This window comes from Centruroides sculpturatus, unplaced genomic scaffold (genome assembly GCF_000671375.1).
Source record: "Centruroides sculpturatus isolate CEXI.00-Female unplaced genomic scaffold, Cexi_2.0 scaffold509, whole genome shotgun sequence".
Taxonomy (NCBI): Eukaryota; Metazoa; Arthropoda; class Arachnida; order Scorpiones; family Buthidae; genus Centruroides; species Centruroides sculpturatus.
Window position 1 is genome coordinate 419684 of NW_019384846.1, and position 23679 is coordinate 443362.

At 30.3% G+C, this 23679-nt stretch overlaps 1 protein-coding gene across 1 annotated transcript in view; it reads left to right on the top strand.

The window, feature by feature from the left end:
- The window catches only part of LOC111630385 (histone-lysine N-methyltransferase SETD1-like), a 135995-nt gene that overhangs the window by 21042 nt on the left and 91274 nt on the right, over positions 1-23679 (top strand). The window contains exons 4-5 of the mRNA XM_023374476.1: positions 5311-5415; positions 17149-17419. Coding sequence (XP_023230244.1) covers positions 5311-5415; positions 17149-17419 — 376 coding nt within the window. The remainder of the gene's footprint in view (positions 1-5310; positions 5416-17148; positions 17420-23679) is intronic.

Below are 23679 nucleotides of genomic sequence, written 5' to 3' on the forward strand. Positions count from 1 at the left end.
CGCGGTTCAGGGATTCAGATTTTCCCTTTTGAAATTGGTTATTGTAATCTCTATGTATCTAATAAATCGTTGTTATCCTGTTAAAGTGGTGTCATCATTACTCGTATATCGCCGGTCATCTTACCGACGCACTCCTCCCTCCGCCACTCGACCTGAAACATTTAATCCCGTTACCTCGGGAAAGGTTAAAATTTTAATCCATCCTGACCAGTGAGAAGGGTTTAACGACCTGTTGCCGGATCGGGAGACCTACACCCTCCCCGGCGGTTCACACATAGGTTTTATAAATTTTCTGAATTCTAATTTGTTGTCAGTTCTATTAATGGTTATGTCTAAATAATTTAAACTATTATTACATTCTGTTTCGGCTTCAAACTGTATGTTTGTTTCTATTGAATTTGCCTGTTTTAAAATTTTTTCTTCGTTAGTCTTTCTACTATCAAATAAAATAATGCAATCATCCACATATCTATTATAAAATATTATTCCTTTTATATCTGTAATTTTTTTATCTATGTCTATCATAAAGATTTCGGCAAGTCTTGGGCCTATGCACGTTCCCATTGGTATTCCTTCAGTTTGACTATAAAAGTTATCACCATACTTGAAATGATTGTTATACAGTACTAACAAACATAATTTAATAATCCAGATAGGTGTGTTAATTTTCTGTAAAGATTTTTCAATGTTACTTTTTGTTATACTAGGATACATAGTTATAGTTATGGGTGCCAAATCAACAAAGATACTATAAAAATAAAGAAAAAAGAATCAAATAATTTCAAACGCCAATTATACGAACATTTAAATATAAAGAAAGAAAGAAATAAAATAAACAATAATTTGGGTCGTATAATCCACCAATCCTGGAGCACCATTCTAGATGAAGATTATAAAAAGGCATAGTCTCTACACCATACTATTTTTGAATTGTGAAAATTTGAACCTTGATGTGAGTCCTTTTGGTTTTCATATGTAATGTTTTAGTTTTTAATGATTTACAACCTTTATTTATTATATTTTAATTTATTTATACAGTGAAATGTTTAAATCATTAATTAATTATACAAAGAGAAAAATACATTTATACTTGGGTTTGGAATATGTATTTACAGTAAGTTTTTTAAAATTATTTTTATGGCTATGTAAAATATTTTAACTTATACAATAACTTATCTTGTTTTATTATTGTTACTTTTAGTTTGTGGTAGTAGTACTGCTGATGAGGGGCATGATAGCCCGAAACACTTGTAATATGTGTACAGAAACTATTACTACAGGTGATATAATAAAGAAATTTTGTTCTTTCCTGAACTAACTCTCATTGCTGTGTCAATCTTTAAACACCAGANATAATGTTTTACTATATTGCCCAGAAAATTGTTTTTCGTCCCCCCAAATATAAATTGTTACTAATCGCCCCCTCAACATGGAAAAACGCCCACATGGGGGCGATATCGCCCCCGTTGAGAAACACTGGTTTAGACCAATGTCTGCCAAACTTTTTTACCTCACATCACACTGGACAAGGAGAATTTATTCGTGGCACACCAAATAAAAATTCCAACAAAATTAAATATACTTTACCAGTATGAAAAACAGTAAATAAATTTTTAGTATAGTGACAATAAAATAACATTGTTTTATCTGTATATAAAATATGTAGGTAGGTAAAATAGATAAAAATTTTATTAGTGAGAAGGATGCAATTGATTTTGAGAAAGAATTATGTCAAAATGAGGTTCAAAATTAGATAAACAAACACGTAACCATAACTTTTCATCTACCATCTGTAATCGTTCCTGTTTTTTTTTTTTTTTTCATTTCATTTCCATAGGTGCTGAGAAACCTAATTTGCAAAGATACAATGATCCAAAGGGCAACAGAGATTTAATGGCTGTAATAGCTAATTGAGGATATTGGCTCCAAAGTGAAATCCAAAATTCTGACAATTCTAGTACAGAAAGTGAGGCTTTGATCATTTTTTTAAGTTTATTAAATTTTTTCTGTCATTAATGTTAATGGCAGATGTTGCGTAAGGATTGATGGCCCACTCACACATTTGATAATCATGTGATGGAAAGTACTTAGTAGAAAACCTCTCTGTGTCATTTTCTGTCTTCTGCACTTCTGATCAAATTTTAAATTTGTTTGGAAAAGAATCTACACCTGGGAAGCAATCAAGCTGCAAGTTTTTAACTTTCCTGTTCCACAGTTCTAACTTTTTGGTGAAAGACTTTAATTTGTTTGTAATTGTAATGATATTTTTGTTCACTCCTTGCAGACTCAAATTTAAAATGTTCAACTTCTCAAAAAAGATCGGTGAGAAATGCTACTTTCAGCCAACAATTACCATCGTTAAGAAATTCAAATCCAGAATTTTCAGTATCAAAGAAACATATTATTTCATGTTGCAAAGAGGTCATGCAAGCACTTTTCCTTTTGAGAGCCATTGCACTTCTCTATGGAGCAGTAAACACTTAAAATCAGAATCCATAGTTTCACAGAGGAAAACAAAAACTGCAATGTAGGGAATGATTTTATGTAATTCACCACTTTAACAACATTGTCCATCATCTTCAGGAGACTATCAGGTAGAGATTTTGATACTAAAACTTCACAATGAATCATGCAATGTACAATTTTAACTTGTGAATGTTTTTGTAATACATAAACCATGAAACCTTTTTTCAACTCTGAATAGGTGGAGCATCATTAGTGCAAACACTAATACAAGTTTGCCACTGCATCCCTCTTAATATGACATTTTGGTTTACCAGGTTAAAGATATCTTCTCCTGTTGTTCTTTCCTTCAATTCACAGGAAAAGAAAAACTGACTTATGATTTTACCACTTTTCATTATTTGCAGAAATGTAGTTAGTTGAGCTTTGTTGCTGATGTCTGTACTTTCATCAATTTGTAAGGCCCACAAATTTTTGAGTTCGTTTTTTGCTTCAGTGAAATGTTTGCAGAGCTGATCATCAATGTCTTGTGAAATGTCTTGAATTTTATGAGAAACTAGCTGTTACCCGCAACTTCACCTGCAGAGGTTTTGCAAGCAAACCCCATTTATATTCAGTATTTCAACAACCATAGTCATTGTTATATAACATCTACCGCCGAGAATGATGAGAATTGCTGAGAATCAAACAAACTATTTTGAATTTGATCAATTTTCTGGAACGTTTACAATCGTTCTATAATTTAAAAAGGTTCGAACATTTGGTTAAAAAATCGAAATATATAAAAATATTTATAACAATGTCTGAAATGTTATTAATTTAATACACTTAAGTACTTAATGAAGACTAAACGTAACAAAAAATCGATCTAAAATAGTACAGTAGAAGCTGTTTTTTCGGTTAAGCCTTAATCCTCTCCCTCTCCCCCCGCAGGGGAATTTCGAAAAATCCCTTCTTAGTGTGCATTCTCATGGTATACCCTACTAAAATGCAGATAAAAACAAAAAAATCGCATCTAAAATAGTACAGTAGAAGCCATTCTTTCGGTTAAGACTTAATGCTCTCCCTCTCCCCCACGGGGGAATTTTGAAAAATCCCTTCTTAGTGAGCGTTATCATGACGTACCCTAACTGTGTACCAAATTTCATCTCTTTAGGTTCAGTGGTTTGCTCTGGGCGATGATGAATCAGTGAATGAGTCAGTCAGTCAGGACAAGCAATTTTATATATATAGATTGTGTGATTTGACAAAGGAAATAGTCTTAATTTGTTTGACAGCTTTATCGCTAATCATTCTGCCAATGGCGATCTCCAAGGCTGGTAAAATAATGTTCTTGGCATCAGAATGTGGTTTTTTTCTTCTTTGCCAAAAACTGGCAATCTTATAACTAGCAATTTGAGTGTTCTTGAGAATTGAGTGAAATTTCTTCAGCCTTTTTGATTGAATTTTTAAATTATTTCTTAGCATTTTGAAGTATTCTTTTGGTTTGTCTTTATGTTGCAGATGATTTCTTATTAAATGACGTTGCAGTTTACTGGGAACCATTGCTTCATTTGAGAGCGTTGTTAAACAAATCATACAAAAAGGAACTGGGTTTTCTTTTTCTGATAATATAAAACCATATTGGATTAAATTTTCATTATATTTTCTGATGTACTAGAGCAATGATGCCAAACTTTTCAATTGGCAGGTCAAATTTTACATAAGGTGGGCCACAAATATTTTGTAACTTCTATATTTACAAAGGTTAGGCCTATTTCTGTCATTTATAAGTGTGTGTCAAGTATGTTTGCAGACAGGTCTTGGTTCCAGAGCTATAGTTTGGCATCATTGCATTAGAGTTATGAGAGCAGACACTATTAAATAAATTAAATATATTAGTCTTTACAATACAATGTTAACTAAAAAGAAAATGATGATAAACTTATATTGACAGATGCAATGAATGCTAGACTTCATTTTGTTTGAATTGTTTCCAATCTTATCTCAACATTTGCATGTATGCAACCTAACAAAAAAAAACACTAGATAAATATCTATATTATTTACTAAGAAAGCACTGATTATGTAAAATGACATAATTCACATCTTACTGATTAGAGGACAATGCCCTGACTTATTATGGAAAACAAGGGGGCAAGCAGTCATTAATACATACTGTAGCTTACAGGTAGGCATGCATTTGAATTGCTGTCACAAAATATTTCAAACCTGATGAAAAATTGGGAGGTCCTTCTGCAATTTGAGGAATGTGTGCATGATTTTGTTAGTCAAATAAATAGTTTTATTCACAAAAACAGTTTGACTAACAGCAAGTGGGAGTCGTAATAATGTGAATGAAACGAAGAAAACAGACTGGAATCTACAAACCATCTAATTGGAGCATGTGGGAATTTTATCTCACCACACTCATGATTAGAATATTTTGTTTTCATAAATGGGAAAGAGAGATAAAAAAAAAAATTAGGTGGTTGCATCAAATTCTCATACAATGAGTACTTATACAGTGTGATACTTATTTACAAATTGATATTTTCTAAAAAATATTGTCAATTTGTGTGTTAATTATTGAAAAATATAAGTTTCTCAGATTTATTTATGAATTAAAAAATATAAAATACATAACTTTTCTCTACCTGATTGATTAAACCTTTCAATGTGAAATAGCCAAATTCAGTCAATTAAAAATGTAATGTTATTTGTTTGTCAAATTTATTGTTAAATATATTAATTTTACCTGTTACAAGTGTTGATTTATTTCATTTAAAATGTTTTATTTAATAACTTTATAGTATCAAAAGGTAATATATCCTTTACTTATTCATTTCTTTCCCTTTTCAATAATAGCAAGAATCGCTGTATCCACCAGTGCAAATTCGAGATCCACGATCAAGACTTGCATTGCTGTGGTCCAGGACTGAGTGTGCAGAACTGCCGGTACCTAGATTTAAGGTAATTTTCAATTTACAGAACCTTTATAATTATTCACGTAAAAGCTTTCTTTGAATATTGACTCCCCAATAAGTTTATTTATTTAAGTAATTTGAAATCCAATTCAAACTATTTAGAAAATTCAATCACTTTCAAGTTTTATTGTGATTATCAGGAACTAACAAGAGAAATATATCTTTGCTTTCTAAAAAGTTTTCATTTTGAGAAAAGGAGTTTGAATTGCAAATAAATATCTTCATACAAAATGGCCTTGTTTTATGTGAAGGTTGTATGTTAGTATGTACTGCATAAAATGAAATTCCATGTGTAACTTTTTGCTCCATTCTAAGTAGTCCAGATGATTGTCAAGACACTTATTTAATCATTTACAATTAACAGAAAAATGTTAAATTGATTTAAAATATTTTACTTTTTTACTATATATACTATAGTTTGTCTATGGAAAGAATCAACTTGGGTATTAACCAATAAGCACCAGCCATTGATCACTTAGTTGTGGCAAGTTACTTCCAGTTTCTTTCTCATTTGTTAAACATGTCACTGTCATTATAAACAGCATTATGGAAGTTTCATGTTCTGGTATTGGAATACGAGGAAATTCGTTATAGTAAGTGTTAAATGTATGATTCTTTACAGTTAATACATGCTATAAAAAATAAACACAATTAATGGAAAAGTTGTTCTGCCATCTAGTGAGAGAAAATAAGTTAAAATTCACACATTGCCTGACATATTAAGTGAAAAGTGCTGACATCATTAGAGAATGTGCTGATTGGTTTAACTGAAGCGATATCACATGTGATGTTGATCTCAAGTCAATTCTTTCCATGGACAGACTATAAATTTATGATAAAGAAGTCAGCATGTGCATTTATAGAATTATTCCTGTGTATCTAAGGATTAACCTAATCGTTGTCATCTGCTGAAACATGAATCCACATATATCATTCCCATGTAAAACAAGACCTTACTGTAATATTTACATTAACTTATAAACAGAAACATCAGTCTGTGAGACCATTGCTATTATGTTTATACTACAGTGTGGCAGAACTGTTTGAGCTTAATCTTGTCTTTCCATGATACCTTATCAACCCCTTGCTTACGCTATGCATGTGTTACTATTCAGTTTGTGACTGTTTATTTTGAGATACTTATAGCTTTTTAAAAACTTGAAGGTCTTATTGATCAGGTGTTTCGTATTATATATTGAATGGTTTGTAAGACTGGATGTTTTATATTTGTACTTTATATAATTTTCAATTGCTACTTTTGTTCCTTTATGGTAAGCTTTTTCTAATTTTAGAACTCTTTATTATGGATATTCCATCAACAAGTACTTGTAAATCATCAAGAACTTACTTTATTTGTGCAATTGTGAAAATCCAGTCAACAAAAATTTCCATTTTATTAAATGCTTGGCTCACTCTGTTGGATCTACATGTCAAAGGATGGTTCAGTATTTCTAATCTACCCAGACAGATTATGGCATTGATATGGGAGGCAGTATTGGAATATGAAACTTGATCATCTCCAGCAGATATTGCTGCTAGAAATGATCAAGTTTTGAGCAACAAGCTTGAGAAAAGGAAGACCTTTTCCAATTGTCCATCTTCCAAGGACAGAAAAATTTTCTACAAATGTATCAAATGTAACAATCCAATTTGTCTAAAATGCCACAGAAAAGTTTGCATCACATGTGCAATAATAATTGACTGAAAGTTAGAATTTATTCAAAAATTTCCTTAATTTTACTACTAAGAAATTAGTTTTGAATAAATTTGAATTACTTATAATTTTTTCTCTTTGTTGTCCAAAATCATAACTCATGTATAGTAACAAATATGCAAAATATGAAGTCTACAAAAATACAAGGTTTCTCAGACCAATGTTTCCAATTATGTAGTAGTGACCTGTGTTTCTGTTTAGAGGTTAAAGCTAAGTTTATTTCTATCAGGTATGTATGGAATTGCAAGAGCTAAAATAATTTCAAATTAATTTCATTTTAAAAAATTTATTGAAAAAATTTCAACTTATTCCTTTTTAAATGCATAAATTATATATATATATACACACACACACACACTTGGAAAGTCGGAATGGCATCAAATGTCAGAGAAAGTCAGGGAATCCACAAATACTGTGAAATTTGTCTGTCACTCTAGCTCCTTTTTGATCTGATTATGTCTTTAAATTCTAATTATAAAAGCCTTACTGTCCTTTTTAATTCTAATATTATTTTTAATTGTCTACTTGGACTTAATTTATTAATAGGACATAATCTGGTGTTTAAAGATTGACACAGCAATGAGAGTTAGTTCAGGAAAGAACAAAATTTCTTTATTATATCACCTGTAGTAATAGTTTCTGTACACATATCATAAAAAATCAAAAACTAAAAAGAAAAACGATAGATAAAGTACAAAATTATAAAAGACATTTAAATAACGTTAAAAAATTTTTAATAGAAAATAAATTGGAATTACTCCAAGGTGATAAAACAAAACAAACGATAATTATAGTCTGAAAAGAAAAATGATATTATAACAGAAATACAAGGAGGTGGATATAAATTATTGGAAAAGGACCCAAGAAAAAGTATGCTAAATAACTTAAATAAAGAATTAGAAGATATGAAAAACCGAAATCTGATAACAGATGAAGAATTTAGGAAAATTAATAACGAAAACAATCGCATACCTAAATTCAATATTAGGGTAAAAATGCATAAAAATCCAGTTAAGTACAGACCTTTAATTGATGTAAAAAATTATGTATACTATAATCTAGAAAAATTTTAAAAAAATAAGCTTAATACGTTAGAAATTTCCGATTATAGTTTAAAAAATGTTGATTTATTATTAAATAGATTAAAAAACGATAATATTACAATTAATAAATATACGAAATTGTTATCTTTAGATATAAAAAATATGTATCCTAGTATAACAAAAAGTAACATTGAAAAATCTTTACAGAAAATTAACGCACCTATCTGGATTATTAAATTATGTTTGTTAGTACTGGATAACAATCATTTCAAGTATGATGATAACTTTTATACTCAAACTGAAGGAATACCAATGGGAACATGCATAGGCCCAAGACTTGCCGAAATCTTTATGATAGACATAGATAAAAAAATTACAGATATAAAAGGAATAATATTTTATAATAGATATGTGGATGATTGCATTATTTTATTTGATAGTAGAAAGACTAACGAAGAAAAAATTTTAAAACAAGCAAATTCAATAGAAACAAACATACAGTTTGAAGCCGAAACAGAATGTAATAATAGTTTAAATTATTTAGACATAACCATTAATAGAACTGACAACAAATTAGAATTCAGAAAATTTATAAAACCTACGCAAATACCAAAGGTACTAAATTATAAAACCAACGTTCCACAAGCTATGAAATTTAACATCTTCAAAATGTACATAGAAAAAATTAAAAACAAAACTAGTAAATTAGAAAATCAAGAGATGGAAATAGAACATGTAATAAAAATGTTCTTACTGAATAGTTACCCCCAAAAAATATTAGAAAAATGGTTAAACTGGACTAATAATAATGACAATAAAATTAAAAAAGATAAAAAACGTGTAAAAATGATGTATGTACCTAAACTGTTTGAAAGAGTTAAAAATGTACTAAATGAAAAAGTGAATTTAATACCCGAAAAAAATAATTTATTTAAAAGATATTTATATAATAGGGTAGATAAAAAATTGGATTTAATGGAAGAAAAAGAAATTGTGTATTCATTCAATTGCAGTTGTGATCCGGTTAAAACTTATATAGGTGAAACAAAAAGAAAATTAGGCACAAGAATAAAAGAGCACATACGTGCAATAAGGGGTAATTATGCAAATTCTGCAGTAGCAGAACACTGCAATAGTTATGGGTGCCAAATCAACAAAGATACTATAAAAATAATGAAAAAAGAATCAAATAATTTCAAACGTCAATTATACGAACATTTAAACATAATGAAAGAAAGAAATAAAATAAACAATAATTTGGGTCGTATAATCCACCAATCCTGGAGCACCATTCTAGATGACGATTATAAAAAGGCATAGTCTCTACACCATAATACTGTTGAATTGTGAAAATTTGAACCTTGATGTGAGTCCTTTTGGTTTTCATATGTAATGTTTTAGTTTTTAATAATTTACAACCTTTATTTATTATATTTTAATTTATTTATACAGTGAAATGTTTAAATCATTAATTAATTATACAAAGAGAAAAATACATTTATACTTGGGTTTGGAATATGTATTTACAGTAAGTTTTTTAAAATTATTTTTATGGCTATGTAAAATATTTTAACTTATACAATAACTTATCTTGTTTTATTATTGTTACTTTTAGTTTGTGGTAGTAGTACTGCTGATGAGGGGCATGATAGCCCGAAACACTTGTAATATGTGTACAGAAACTATTACTACAGGTGATATAATAAAGAAATTTTGTTCTTTCCTGAACTAACTCTCATTGCTGTGTCAATCTTTAAACACCAGATTATGTCCTATTAATGAATTAAGTCCAAGTAGACAATTAAAAATAATATGTCTTTAAATTCATTTCAGTATAAGGGAGGTCTACAAAAACTGGAGTGACCAAAAGAATGGCAAGATTTGTCATGCTTCTCTCTTGTAAACTATAAATGATAATATATGATTAAAATTTTATCAGATAGAGGATTTATGTTTGTATTTAAAATGGTGGGTTGTAGAGGTGTGCAGCTGTGAGGAGGGGGTTTGCAGTTGCAAGTGAACACTGAAAATAGTGCTGCCACACGACATTTGGACAGTGTATAACTTTTGATTGTGAAGAGATAGGATGGTGAAATTGGTGTTAATTTGTACAGAATGACAATATCTACAATATTACTTAGCAATAATAACCGATAAAATAGGATTTGTAAAGTTATTAGCTGTTAACTGAGCAAGTCAAAGAAAATTTTATAATTTCAAAGAAAATATGAATGGAAATGTAGGAAACATATTGTTGAAAAGAAAAATTTAAAAGGAATCGGAAAAGCCCAAAATGACTAATGTCAAACAATGCAGATTGTATAGAGAGTGTAAGGAAACCAAGTGCATCCAACTCTGAGGCAAATACTTTGAATGCACCGCCCACCTGAACTAATAGATTGTTACTTGGAATGTGATAACTATCAAGATTTTATTCGTTTACATCTTATCCTTCCTCTAATCACAAAAAGATGGATTCATGCCTTAAATTATTGCAATTGTGTCCCATACACAACTCTCCCAAATTTTTTGATCTGCGAACATTTGGTTAATTAACCCTTTGCAATCAGTCGATGACATGGGGAGAGGCAAAGAACTGTCAGTCGGCTTAAAGATATTGCATACGGGACATTTTTGGACCGTGTGATGGACCTCATGCAATTCATGTATTTTTATTCATTATATTCTTTGCTATTCTTGGCCACATACAGTATGTGGGGATAATAATCTTGCCAATGTTGACAGAATGATGATCTGTGCTATGTCTTCTCTCTAATTGCAAATTTTCATCTTCAGATGTCCCATGAAATTTTGGAAGTATACCAAAATATCGCTGTAGAGTTAAAGTCAGGTTTTCAAAAATACAATTGACAGCAACCTGCATTCTTGCCAAAACTCCACCACTTTCATTATGAGTTTTGGAGAGGAATGGGAAAAAATGTAATGGCCTTGAATGGATTCAAGCTGGATCAAAAATAGCAGGCGATATGTGATTTCTCCCTCTCATGGAGTGCATGATTTATTCTGTTTAAGTTTGAATTTCCCGCCTCCTCACTTTAAGAAAATTCAATTTTTGACGCCACTCGAGTCTTTTTCTTTTTTAAATAAAATCGTGAACTTTTTTATGATGTAGAAATGATGTAGCCAATTACAAAATTGATTTTACACAAAGTTTTTCTTTTTTTTGTAAGTGAATAAAGTGTTTTTAATAAAAAGTTTATATAATTGTATGCAAAATGGGCTTAAATAAAATTGGCCGAATATTACATAATGGAATGGGGAAATGCAGAGATCTTGATAAGTCAGGGAATCACAGATGGAATTACCTGTATGGACCCTGTATATAAATAATTATTTGTTTACAAATTTTATGATTTGTTTTTTAATGTAATTGTTTAATATTTTAAATTTATTATACCAGCAAAATTTATTGTGACATCATCACAATGCCAGGCTGCAATTTTTAATCATATTTTTAATGTATTTAATTTAAAATATATTCTCTCAATTTTAGTAGTGACTTGCCCCTGTTCATCATACTTTTCCTGATAACAACAATGTCCTGCTGGTCATCTATCAAATTCTGTTCTGGAGAAATTTTTGAATTAAAATCATGACTTCCAGTCCGTACCAGAAGTTTATATATAGTTAATCAGGGTTTCCTGCTCCTAAAAGCTATTCATATCTGGTCTTCACTTTAATCTGTTTAATTACATTCTTGAGATTAAAGACAGACAGACACCAGTGAGAATTTATATGTCTGCAATTTCAAATCTGTTAGTATGAATCAAATAATTAGCAAAAGTTTAGTTTTCTGATCAGTAAAAATTTGAAAATTATGCTTGATATATAATATGAAAACTTTATTAGTCAGTTATTACACTAAGAAAATTTAATGTTTATTGACTTTTGACCCAGATAACAAATGATTTGTAAAATATGATTCAGTTATTGAACTTAATATGAGATTCTATTGGTTAGTTCCTGAATTATCAAGATTTTTAAAAAATAAAAGATGTAATATAAAAGTTTTGGATATACAAAATACAGTGGAACCTTTCTTAACAAGCACCTCTCATAATGAATAATTTGCATAACAAGCAAAGCAAATTGTAAAATAATGACTCGCTTAACAAGTGACATTTTGCATAATGAGTGACAAGGAGAGTGGAAGTCCTGGATTGTGTGCATTTTACATCAATCTATGTTTAGTACTCGTTCCACTAGCAACTTAGTGTCGCTTGTGATCACACATTATTCGAAACTTGTGTTCAGATATATTATGTATAAACATCAACAATCATAGTCTGTTATATAAATAAACATGCATATGTAGGCAGTTGGATTCAGGATGGAGGAGGTTTGAAAGACAGCGGACGAAAGAAGTTGCACTCAACTGCAAGATTAACATTAACAAATACCCATTTGTTTATTTAAGTAGTATACATCTATTTACAAGGATTTATAAGGATTTTTTGCTAGATGCGAGTTAGCTGATATAACTATTATTGCGGGTCCCTAACCACAAGAGAGAGAGAGAGAATTCACAATTGTTCGTGGGTGGATAAATACCTTGCAAAAATTGAGGATGGCAGTTCCTTAGTTGTTGGGAATCGGAGGATCTGACAAATCGATGATTCGGAGGATTTTAGGTTGGTGATTACCCAGTATCAGGATTGTTCAGCATATCATTGTGGATCATTGGATGATAGCTTGGTGGTCAGCAGGATGTATCTGATATGAGTGACAAACTTTTTGAGATGGTGAGCTCTCGATAACGACAAGCTGTGTCATCATTGGTTATTCCTTTTTATTTATGGGTTTTCCTCGTCTTTCTTCTATGCCTATTTTTGGTGCTGCTAATCTCCACATCCAATAGCAATTTATTTGTTAGGTTCATGGTGACACATTTGATGTGTCATCTTGGAAAGGAAGTGACTCTAAGGTGAAAGATACAATCATATCCTTTATCATTTAACAAACCTGGGGAAAATTTTAACAAGTTTTAATATAATTGATGAAAAATTTTATTAAAAAATTTATTGTCAAGTCTGGGCCCTCACAATCGTTTATCAAACCACTGCATTTATTTACTTAAAAGCAGAATAAAATTTGTCTAAAATAGTGTAAAATAAAAACTTCACTAATTTGGACTAAGCTTTTTTTTAATTAGTCCAAATTTGTGATCTTCTGTTATATTTAAGTTACAATGGAGTTTTATTGAAAAACTAGTTATACACAATTGTTTGAGTTTTGCATAACATTCAAAAATTTCTTTATGTAATTATTCTTTGTACAGATGTTCATATTTTTGTTTCTTTTAATTATAAAAGTTTAATAGCATTTCATAAGCTATGGATTTGTATTTATTACCTTTTGTCTGTAGCATGAAGTATGTTTCTTTTTGTTTCAAAGTCAATTTGTTTGCATTTTCTCATCTCTGTTGCTTAGAGAATGCAAAGTAATCAAAAGTACACATGCTATGTTTATATCAGAGAGTAAATATTACATAGCGACAGTTATTCTTCCCACTTCTTTATGTTGTGTTGCCATGGATTTGGCCAAGAATCCAATATGGTGGTGTAATGATGAGGATGCTTTGAGTGCAAGAAATCTAATGAAATATATATTAACAGAGTTAATTACAATTAAACTTGCTTCAGTTTACAAAATACAGTAGTTCAGGTAATTGTGGATATATGAGAAAATTATAGTTTAAAGCAAAAAACGTTTAGTTTATTTTGAAAATTAGGGATTATATTATATTTGAATTTTGACTCAGATCAGAGAGAGAACCTCTGACAATTACAGTGATTATGGTTCAGATACTTGACATTACACATTATACTGAATAATTTTATGGATTATTATGAACAAGCAAGGTGTCAATGTATTTTCAGAGATAATTTATCTATACATTATTTTAGTAGTACCACATAATGTGAGATTGACTTCCTTCTGGTAAAAACAAACAGACCCAATAAAAGCTAAAAAGAATAAGACACAAAACTAAAAAAAAAGAATGTAATATAAAAATAAAGTAATTATTAATGTAAAATTATTTTTTACACTTTATAAGATTTAAAATCATAATACAAAAGAGGTTTCGTGTTTAAGTGATGAAATAACACAATAAAAAATGACCATCTAGATTGAGTGGCAAACCTATGGCATACATGTCAGAGAAATCATAAGGCATGTAATGTATCACTGACTTTTTCAGTCAGCTTCTTTACATTTATTCTGATTAAAGTGTATCTATTTTATTTATTTGAATATCATTATTTGAAGTCTAAAACTTTGGCATGAATAAACATTTTTAAAGGGAAGTATGCTTACTATATAGACTGAAAAACATTTGCCATACCTGATCTAGACAAAGATGACAGCTAGATAGCAATAGGCAAGCTAAAAATAGGCAAAAAGAAAGATGACAGCTAGATAGCAATAGGCAAGCTAAAAATAAAATAAATTATAAACATAATTTAGTAATATAAGCACAAAGCTACACTTATTTTTATTGAACAAATATTTTGTAAATAAATATTAAATTTAAGATTAGGATTTTCTGCTATCAATACACTAGACAATGCAAGTAAAAGTTAAAAATTAAGTTTACCAATGTTATAAAAGTTATAAAATAATGATTTATATTTGAATGAGTAATATTTAATATATGAAATCTACTTGTACACACTATGCTAGTAGACTTGTATGAAGACATACAATGAAAAGAATGATCTCTGAAACTGTAGGAATAAATAAACTATTTGGTAATTTCTTTGTAATGAAGACATGCATCCCAAAACTTGTTTGATCTGTGCAGGTAAATTTTACAAAAAGCCAAAAATCTGTCAAGCAAAAATGGCTAACATATTGCTGTAAATTTTGGCAGAATTCAAGTTGATCAAAGCTGGTATACTGACATGTCATATGAAAATGTGGCTGTTGCTCAAGATAAGATATTTGGTGTCAAAAATCTTGGGAATACTCAAAACTCATTCAGCCTATAGGCTGAACTACTTTTGAGAGTTTAACTCATTACAGACCATTATATAGAATACTCTTGTTAGTGTTTTATTTACGCATTATTGTTACATTAGTTATTGTTTCCTCATTCATAGAGTTCATCATACATTTTGATATGAGAATGCTGTTCATTTGTCCTTGTTCTAGCTAAAACTGCCTAGCTGATTGTTGTATAGTGAAGTACTTCATAAGTTTTCAACATTTCCTGCCTTTTTTTTTTTTGAAACATGGTTTTTTTATGGGCAGTGAAAGTGCATAAGAGTTACACAAATCTAGTTAATTTCTGAAGTACAGAAACTTGTGTTTCATCCAGTTGTATAACAAACTGACATCAGTATTGCTGTGTTATGTAAATTTTTATGTCCAAATATAGTATGAAATACCTCCAGAATCCTTTGAATATAGTGAACAGTACCTCCAAAACCTTTAATCTGAATCAGCATTAAACTTTATTTAAATAAAGCCTATGCTCAAAAATCCCATAATCAAGCATTTGCCTGTAGCCCACTGCAAATCTTTTTTCTTTAAAGCAGTTAAATCTCTCCTAAAATACATAATTATCAAATGTTACATTTCCATTTCATTTACTTTCCTCAGATTATAATTATCTAGTTCATATTTATTATATAAAAAATAGCAGTTAGGATTTCAACATTTGCAATGTACAGTACTTGATTATTAAAATTCCATTAAAGCACTAACATTTGTGTTCTAGTATAACGTAATCGCACTTACATGTTGTGCAATTACGTTACCAATTGCGTTACCAATGGTGAATTTGGAGTATAAATGAGTTCACAAGCACTTTCTGTAGCATAGATCAGCGGTCGGCAACCTTTCTCACCTCACTGACCACTAAAGTCACAATTTTGAATCCCGCGGACCATTATCATGAATTTTTTTAAAAGATACAAAATCTGTAGAATAATGATTACAAAAGTTCAATTTTACTATATTAATATGAAACTTGCATGTTTAATTATAACAAATTAATGCAATCATAAAATGTATTGCTGCTTTTTGAAACAAGTTTATGGATTCTTTGTGCTTTTCCACGAAGGACGACAATCGCACTCACAATATTGTTTATTGTTCATTATTCATTGATAACAGTCACTTCATTTTTGGTTTTAGATTTGAATAAAAAACCCCAATGAGTGTATATAGCAACTAAGCATTTTGCATTTCTTTCGTAATACTTCGCGTAACCTTCAGTTGATCAATGTTCAAATTTCTCCACAGACCACCCAAATTTTCTCACGAACCACTGGTTACCGACCGTTGGCATAGATCTTGCATTGTCAGGTGAATATTGAATACAATGGTTTTCAAATTCTGAGCTTTCGAACAACTTATGAAAATATACAAAGCACGTGGAAGGAATGCCAATATGAATTTGAAATAGAAAAAAGAATTCAAAAATTTTTAAGGTAAAGCCACAACACATAAGTGCAATTACATTGTATAGTAAAGTGTAGGTGTGAAATGTACATTACTTTTATTGTGTTCTACTGCTTTTAAGCAGTTGATGCTCATCTTCACAAATATGTGAATGTTGCTTGCTCAAAAGCACTATAACATAAATATTAAAAACTATTAAAACTCCAGAAAAATGAGCATATTTTGAGTTATTCATATTTTTAAATACTTAATTCACATAAATTACTTTTTGTATTATAAGAATTGTAATCAGATAATTCCTGTAATAAAAAAATATTATTTTAAAATGTTTTTAGTGACATATTATTATAAATGTTTGTGTTACTGTTCTTGCAAATTTCATTTTTATGTTTGCATTAGAATTTGTAGTAAACTTTCTAATATATTTAATTACATTTTTGTGATAAATTTACTTCGCTTGAATTACAATTATCTTAAAAAATAATATATATAATTATATAATTTATAAAATATGGATTTATTTTCTTTTCAGATTGATAATAATTACGTTGGAAGTCCACCCAAACTTGAAATCACTATAAGTAATTTAAATGATAATATCAATAAAGCATTTTTAGAAGAATTACTCAAGAAGTATGGTACGGTAGAAGAATCACAGATTTTTTATCATCCAAATACAAAAAAACATTTGGGATTAGCAAAAATCACTTTCACAACAACTCAAGCTGCAAAGTTTTGTGTTGAAAAATTAAATCATTCATCTGTCATGGGAAATATTCTTAAAGTGTTTTTTGATCCATTTGGTAAGTATGAAAATTTAAATTGATTATCAAAATATACTTCTTTAAATTTTATTTTATGAAAAGTGAAATGTATATAGTTGTATCTTAAATGGAGTTTAATGAGATAACTGTGTCATAATACACTTGAAATTTACATAGTACAACCGATACTCAGTATACGCTGGGGATAGCCTAACATTGTCGTGATAGGAACCATGTATTGCCTATTAGAAATATGCAACTATTATGTAATTAAAATACTATAGTATGTGGAAGCCACAGTAACAGCTGATTGCAGAGACAATGTTTAGATGCCGATGACAATTTAGAGATCATCTAGACCATGGTTCAGAAAAATTTCATTGCAGAGACGACATTTCTTGCTTGCTTCAGTTTAGACAGAGATTAGAAACAAATTATTTGACCTTCTTTCTAGATTCCCTCAATAGTAGGTTTAGACACCATTTTATTTGAGTAGACGTATTCATTTCTTAGTTGCAAAGTTTATGTTATAATGGATATTGTTCATTTAATAAATATTGTAAACGAGACTAATCAAGAAAATTATTTATCTCAACAATTATGAAGAGAGAGAGGGTAATATGAGATTGGAATAATCCTTTAATAATCTGTTCCGAAGACAGATTTTGAATTCAGTATAAATTTTCTAAATCTGGATTTGTTTGTATTTTAAATTGTATTGGCAATGAAATTAAGCATCTAGATGGAAAAGGATTGCCCATAACTACCAAGCAACAGTTGTTGATGGCATTATGATTTTATGCCACTGGAAGCTTCCAGAGGATAGCTGGTGATCTTATTAGAGTTCACGTCTGTAGTGTATGCCGGTATCTATCAAACTACCATTAAATAAATTTAAAAAGTTCTTTGTATAGTGATAGCGATGTCTATAATAAGAATAAACTCTTGCTGTGAGCAGACAGACAAGAAAATGATGAAGAAAATTTGTTCTGTATCATCTCCCATGCGGGTTTTTTCATTCCCAGAATACAATTGTTGTAACCTTTCTCCTCAACTGCAGGATAATTTTTTATAATTTTTGCAAGGACACTTTTTTCTTCTTTGAAAAAATTCCAGCATGATTTGAACACGTTTATCGCCATTTTTTCTGGCGTCATAAACGAATGACTTGATTGGTTAAATGACTCCCGAGAGAGGGGAGTAACAGCGAAGAAAGTAATAGCCAATGTTTTGCCGAGGTTTGTTTAGATGGTGTTCAGAAATGGACAATCATTGTTTTTGCAACGCATTTTAAACCGCAGTTCAGCCAGCCAACATCTAGACGCTGTTCGGCTGTTAAATGTCTTTTAATGTAAACTCTGCCTCTGCAATTGGCTATAAGGGTTTAGAAGAGCAACATGTGGCTAGTGAGCTGCAATTTGACTACCATAGGGTATATGCAACAAATACTCTGAAGAATTCTGTGTTAATGGAAAATTCATACAAGTCAAAAATTGCAGTTATATTTACATTATAGTATAATAAACAAATGAAATAATTTGAAATTTTGAAATAAAAGACTAATATTTATTGTTGTGACCGGAAGATTGGTACCTCTTTGATATCTTGTCATGACTGACACCACCATGAAGCGGTTGACACTGGAGCTGCGATAGTGAGTTTAGTTGGATTTAGAGTAGGTCACATGAGCAACCACATGAGTAAGCGATTGGGTTCCAGATGGAGACTGAGAGACAGCCCGACAGAAGTGAAGTACTCAGACACTAAAGTTAACAACTAAATAGCCATTTAATTTCAACAAAAAGAGTACATGATACAACATACAATATATACCGTGTTTCCCCGAAAATAAGACAGTGTCTTATATTAATTTTTGCTCTGAAAAGTGCGCTAGGTCTTATTTTCAGGGGGAGGTCTTATATTTTCAAAAAGGAAGAATTCACATTTATTATTGAACAAAAAAATTCCCAAGTCGAACTTACACGAGAGTGAAGTATATCCGATGTGTCGAACTGTCGCCTTTTTATAGCGTCAACATCGGACTCGATGACCAATTAGTGCTTACTGAACCGTAGCACTATGCAAATGTCATGTGGCGTGATTCCCGGCCGACCAATTAGCCATCACCAGCCGTAACGTTATGCAAATCTGTGATTCCCAAGCCATAGTCTTATGCAAATCATGCCGTGTGGCGTAATTGTCTGCTGACCAATCAGTGGCTGTACTTTCAAAAAGCCAACGGCCACTTTCAACCATCTGTCGATGACCGTTACGACTAAAAAAAAACTTCGCTAGGTCTTACTTTCAGGGGGAGGTCTTATATTTCGCAATTCAGCAAAATCTGTGCTAGGTCTTATTTTCTGCGGATGTCTTATTTTCGGGGAAACACGGTATATCGTGTTATATTGACTTAGCCTATCTATCTAGCGGTCATGAGAGAGAGTTTACAATTGTTCACAAGTTGGGAAATACTTACGTTGATGGTGATGCTTCTTGATTTGAATTCCGTGAAGTCTTGGATGTCTAGAGTCTTGAGGTTGTCTGGACTTGGATTGTTTGGGACAGGTCTGGATCAATCTGGGAGGTTCTAGGCACAGTTGAGGGTAATTTGAAAATCCTATAGAGTATGATTGGCACTGACACAGGAAAATTTTGATGACTTTAATCCTAGAGGGACTGGCGATGACTGACCTCTTCGGCTGTTAATTACGATATTAAAATTGGTAACGCATGGCCGGGAGGTCAAGGGATCACAGGAAAACATTGCTTTCTCCATCAAGAAAATGTAAATCGAGATGTTCTCAGGTAGTAGATGACAACAATTATTGAATAGGTATGACAAAATCGGTGACCAATTTTTGTTAAAATTCAGATTCTCACATTGGTATGTATGCGTATCTCCAAAAAATGAATATGAATTATTTTGATAACAAACCAAAGTACTGATATGAAAATAATGTGGTGATGTATTATATTGTGTAAATTGTATTATTATGAAAAAGTCCATAAATCAAACATCTGCAGTATGAGTATTCACAATTAAAATCTTGTAATAGTTTCATGTTTTCATATTTGTATTCACAAATGATCTATGGATAGCTCTTTAAGGAATAATTTTTAAGTCTAAAACAGATTAATATAAGTAAAAGTGTAAAATTGAAATTTTATTGTAAGCAAAATGTTTTATTTCAGAAGAGTATGTAAATATTTAAATATATTGTTTTTAAAGGTTTTTCCTTGTTTTGAATATTTTCATGCAAATGCTAATGAACATCAGTTTCTGTCAGCTTCTAAAACCATGTTTGTTTCTAGCAGACAGTACAGATTTGTGAGAAGAATTTGAATTGCTAAACTTGTAATTTTCTTGTTAAGAAAACATTTTATCATTGAAAGAATGGTGTAATTATCAATTACATTTTTTAAAAAAACTTTGAATTTAACAAATTACTTTATATCCAAATGTAACTTAAAATATAGTTTTTAATTTGCTGAATGCATCTCAAAGATTTTTATCATAACAAAATAATTTTTTATGATTAATTAAGTTAGTTTTATGATAAAATAATTCTCCAAAACTATTGATCTGATTCAATAAATTAATAATTCCAAAAGATTTAATAAAATATTCTCTCACATAAATTTTAAACTGTTTTGAGTAGGCAATATTATAAGATTAGTATAAAAAAATACAATCATATATTAAAAGTAATCTAAATACTAATGTTTTCCAAGTTACAGAAATTTTATAAAAAATAAATATTTTTATTTAGAATAATTCATATTTGACAGTTATAAATAAATTACATTCAAAAATGTAGTCTTCTGTTGGTCATCACTTTTTCGATCCACCGCCCCCTTTGTTCCATAAAGTTATACCCAACGCCCCCTAACCCATTTTCTCTTGTGTGAGAAAAGGATTGGAAATATTCTTAGGAAAACTTTTCTATGAATCTCACACTTTGTGCCCTTACTGTACATTGTTCTCATCATCTGGAAACCATTAAACGCAATGTTTCCTCTTATCAGCCCCAATTTTGCCTTTGGTCACCGTTCAATACCCTGCCTCTATCATAGATCTATTCATCGCGCCAGAAGGGGGCGTTATTGCTTACTTTGAGAAACGCTGAGCTAAAATAAAAGTCAATGTGTTAGAAATATTCAAGTTGTGACCTTCAATAAAAAATAAAAAATATATAAAATGTCAACATTTTATATATATTCCGTCGAATTTTTATATATAGAATTTGTCTGCCGTCGCCCCTCTATATTTCCTTAACGCCCCCTAATTCTCTTTGAGTCTTCTACTGCCCCCCTGAAAGCCTCCAGTGCCCACAAGGGGGCGTTATCGCCCACTTTGAGAAACGCTGAATTAACCAAAAGAGTATATTAAAACATTGATGACCTTGACCCACTTTTGTAGTTAATTTGTAAAGGAAAATATTTGTCTTATTGATTTGCCAATATCATTTTAGTTTTCTTGTACAGTATATATGAAACTAGAGCAATAAAGAAATAATAATAAACTTAAGAAAACATTTTTGGATGATTAAGTTCTTTAATCTTATGTTTCTGGAATACTAGAGAATGTTCTACACTTTGTTTGTTTGATCTTATGAAAACTGTTCTCTACTACAGTATTTTAATGTGTTCCTATGATTATTGATGTAATGAATTTTGTGAATGGTTATAAATGAATTATTTTTTTTTATAAAACTATTTCCCTTTAGAAATATCAATGTCAGTTTTGTGTTTGTATTCTTAGCTTGCTATTGACAGTTGGGATAATGATATATATGGCACATAATTAATTTAATTACTTGTATGCAAAAATACTTTTACTTTTTATTACAAAACTTTTTTAAGTGAACATTTAAATAGAACATGACAGTTTTATATTGATTTAAACAAAATAACTAATGGATAAAAGTAGAGATGGGCCAATATCACTTTTCTTGAATTTGAATACTTTGAATACCTTGTGTAACGTACTTAGTTAATAATTTGTTTAATATGTTTTATTTATTTCACTATCCTAATAAATTAATAAAGTAAAATAATGGATACTTCCAGTATTCGATTATTCCCGGAAAGTATTCGTCCATCTCTAATTAAGAGTCATCCATGAACTGTGTATAACAGGTAAAGTTGGAAAGACGTAAATTAAATGAATATTCTTCTACAGGATAATTAATATTATTGTTTATAGTTATAAATTCATATTTATTGCATGTTAACTAACATAAACTAACATAAACTGATTTACAAATTAATTTGAAAAAATATTTTGTATAAATTATTACTTCAAAATATTTTAGAGTTAGTAAATTAATAAGATTCTACACTGATATCTATGACGGATTAATTTGTCTACAGGAGAAGTTAATGCATTAAATGTAGTTAGGATCATGTATTAATTAATGGTCGGTCGCATGCTTATAGTGGTGAGTCTGATCAGCATCCGTTCTGGCCTATTTATAGAGGATGAGTGATAAATGGAAAACAACGTTCTGACTAAAAAATTAAAAAGATCAAGATTTGCAAATATTTATAAAATTTCTTTTAAAAAAATTGAATATATGTTTAAGTGATAAAAAAAATATTCTACGTACCGGAAGAGAGAGAGGCTGACTGAGAGTAACGACAGGAATCTGAAGAGTATAAGTTTGTTGACTTGGTCTGCCACCACTCTGACGTCCATTACAGTTACTCTGTCTACNATGGAGCCCAAGGTGTCAGTAATATGAGAAGAGACAAAATTAATTAAAAATATCAGTGGCGTGCTGTCATTAGAAGTGGTGGATGCACCGCTTCCCTTGTATTTTATAAAAAATAAATACATATTAATTTTAATTATATAAAAATAATTGCACAATATTTTATTATAACCGCATTATGTATCTTATTACAAATTTCTATACTACACATGAAAAAAAAAATAAGATTGCTATTGTATATTCGAATATTAGTGGCAGAGTGGAATCTCTGTATTGTCAGATTCCAAAAAGCCAGATTTGCGCACACGCTTTACGGAGCACCAACCTCACCCGGTTTAGCCGGCAGAAGCCTACGACCTCGGGTTGATGCTACACATTATAATGCTTCCAATTCTATCCGGGACTGGTTCCAGGCTGTTAGCCGCCCGCCTGCTAGATATTTGGCTGATTACGTGAATAACGAGTAGATTTATAACTTAACCCAACCGATAAGAATTTACTGGTATGTTTTTACGATAGTTCTGTATAGTTGACAGGAGTTAAAAAAATCCATTAAAATATTTGATATATTTATTCCGCTTTCCG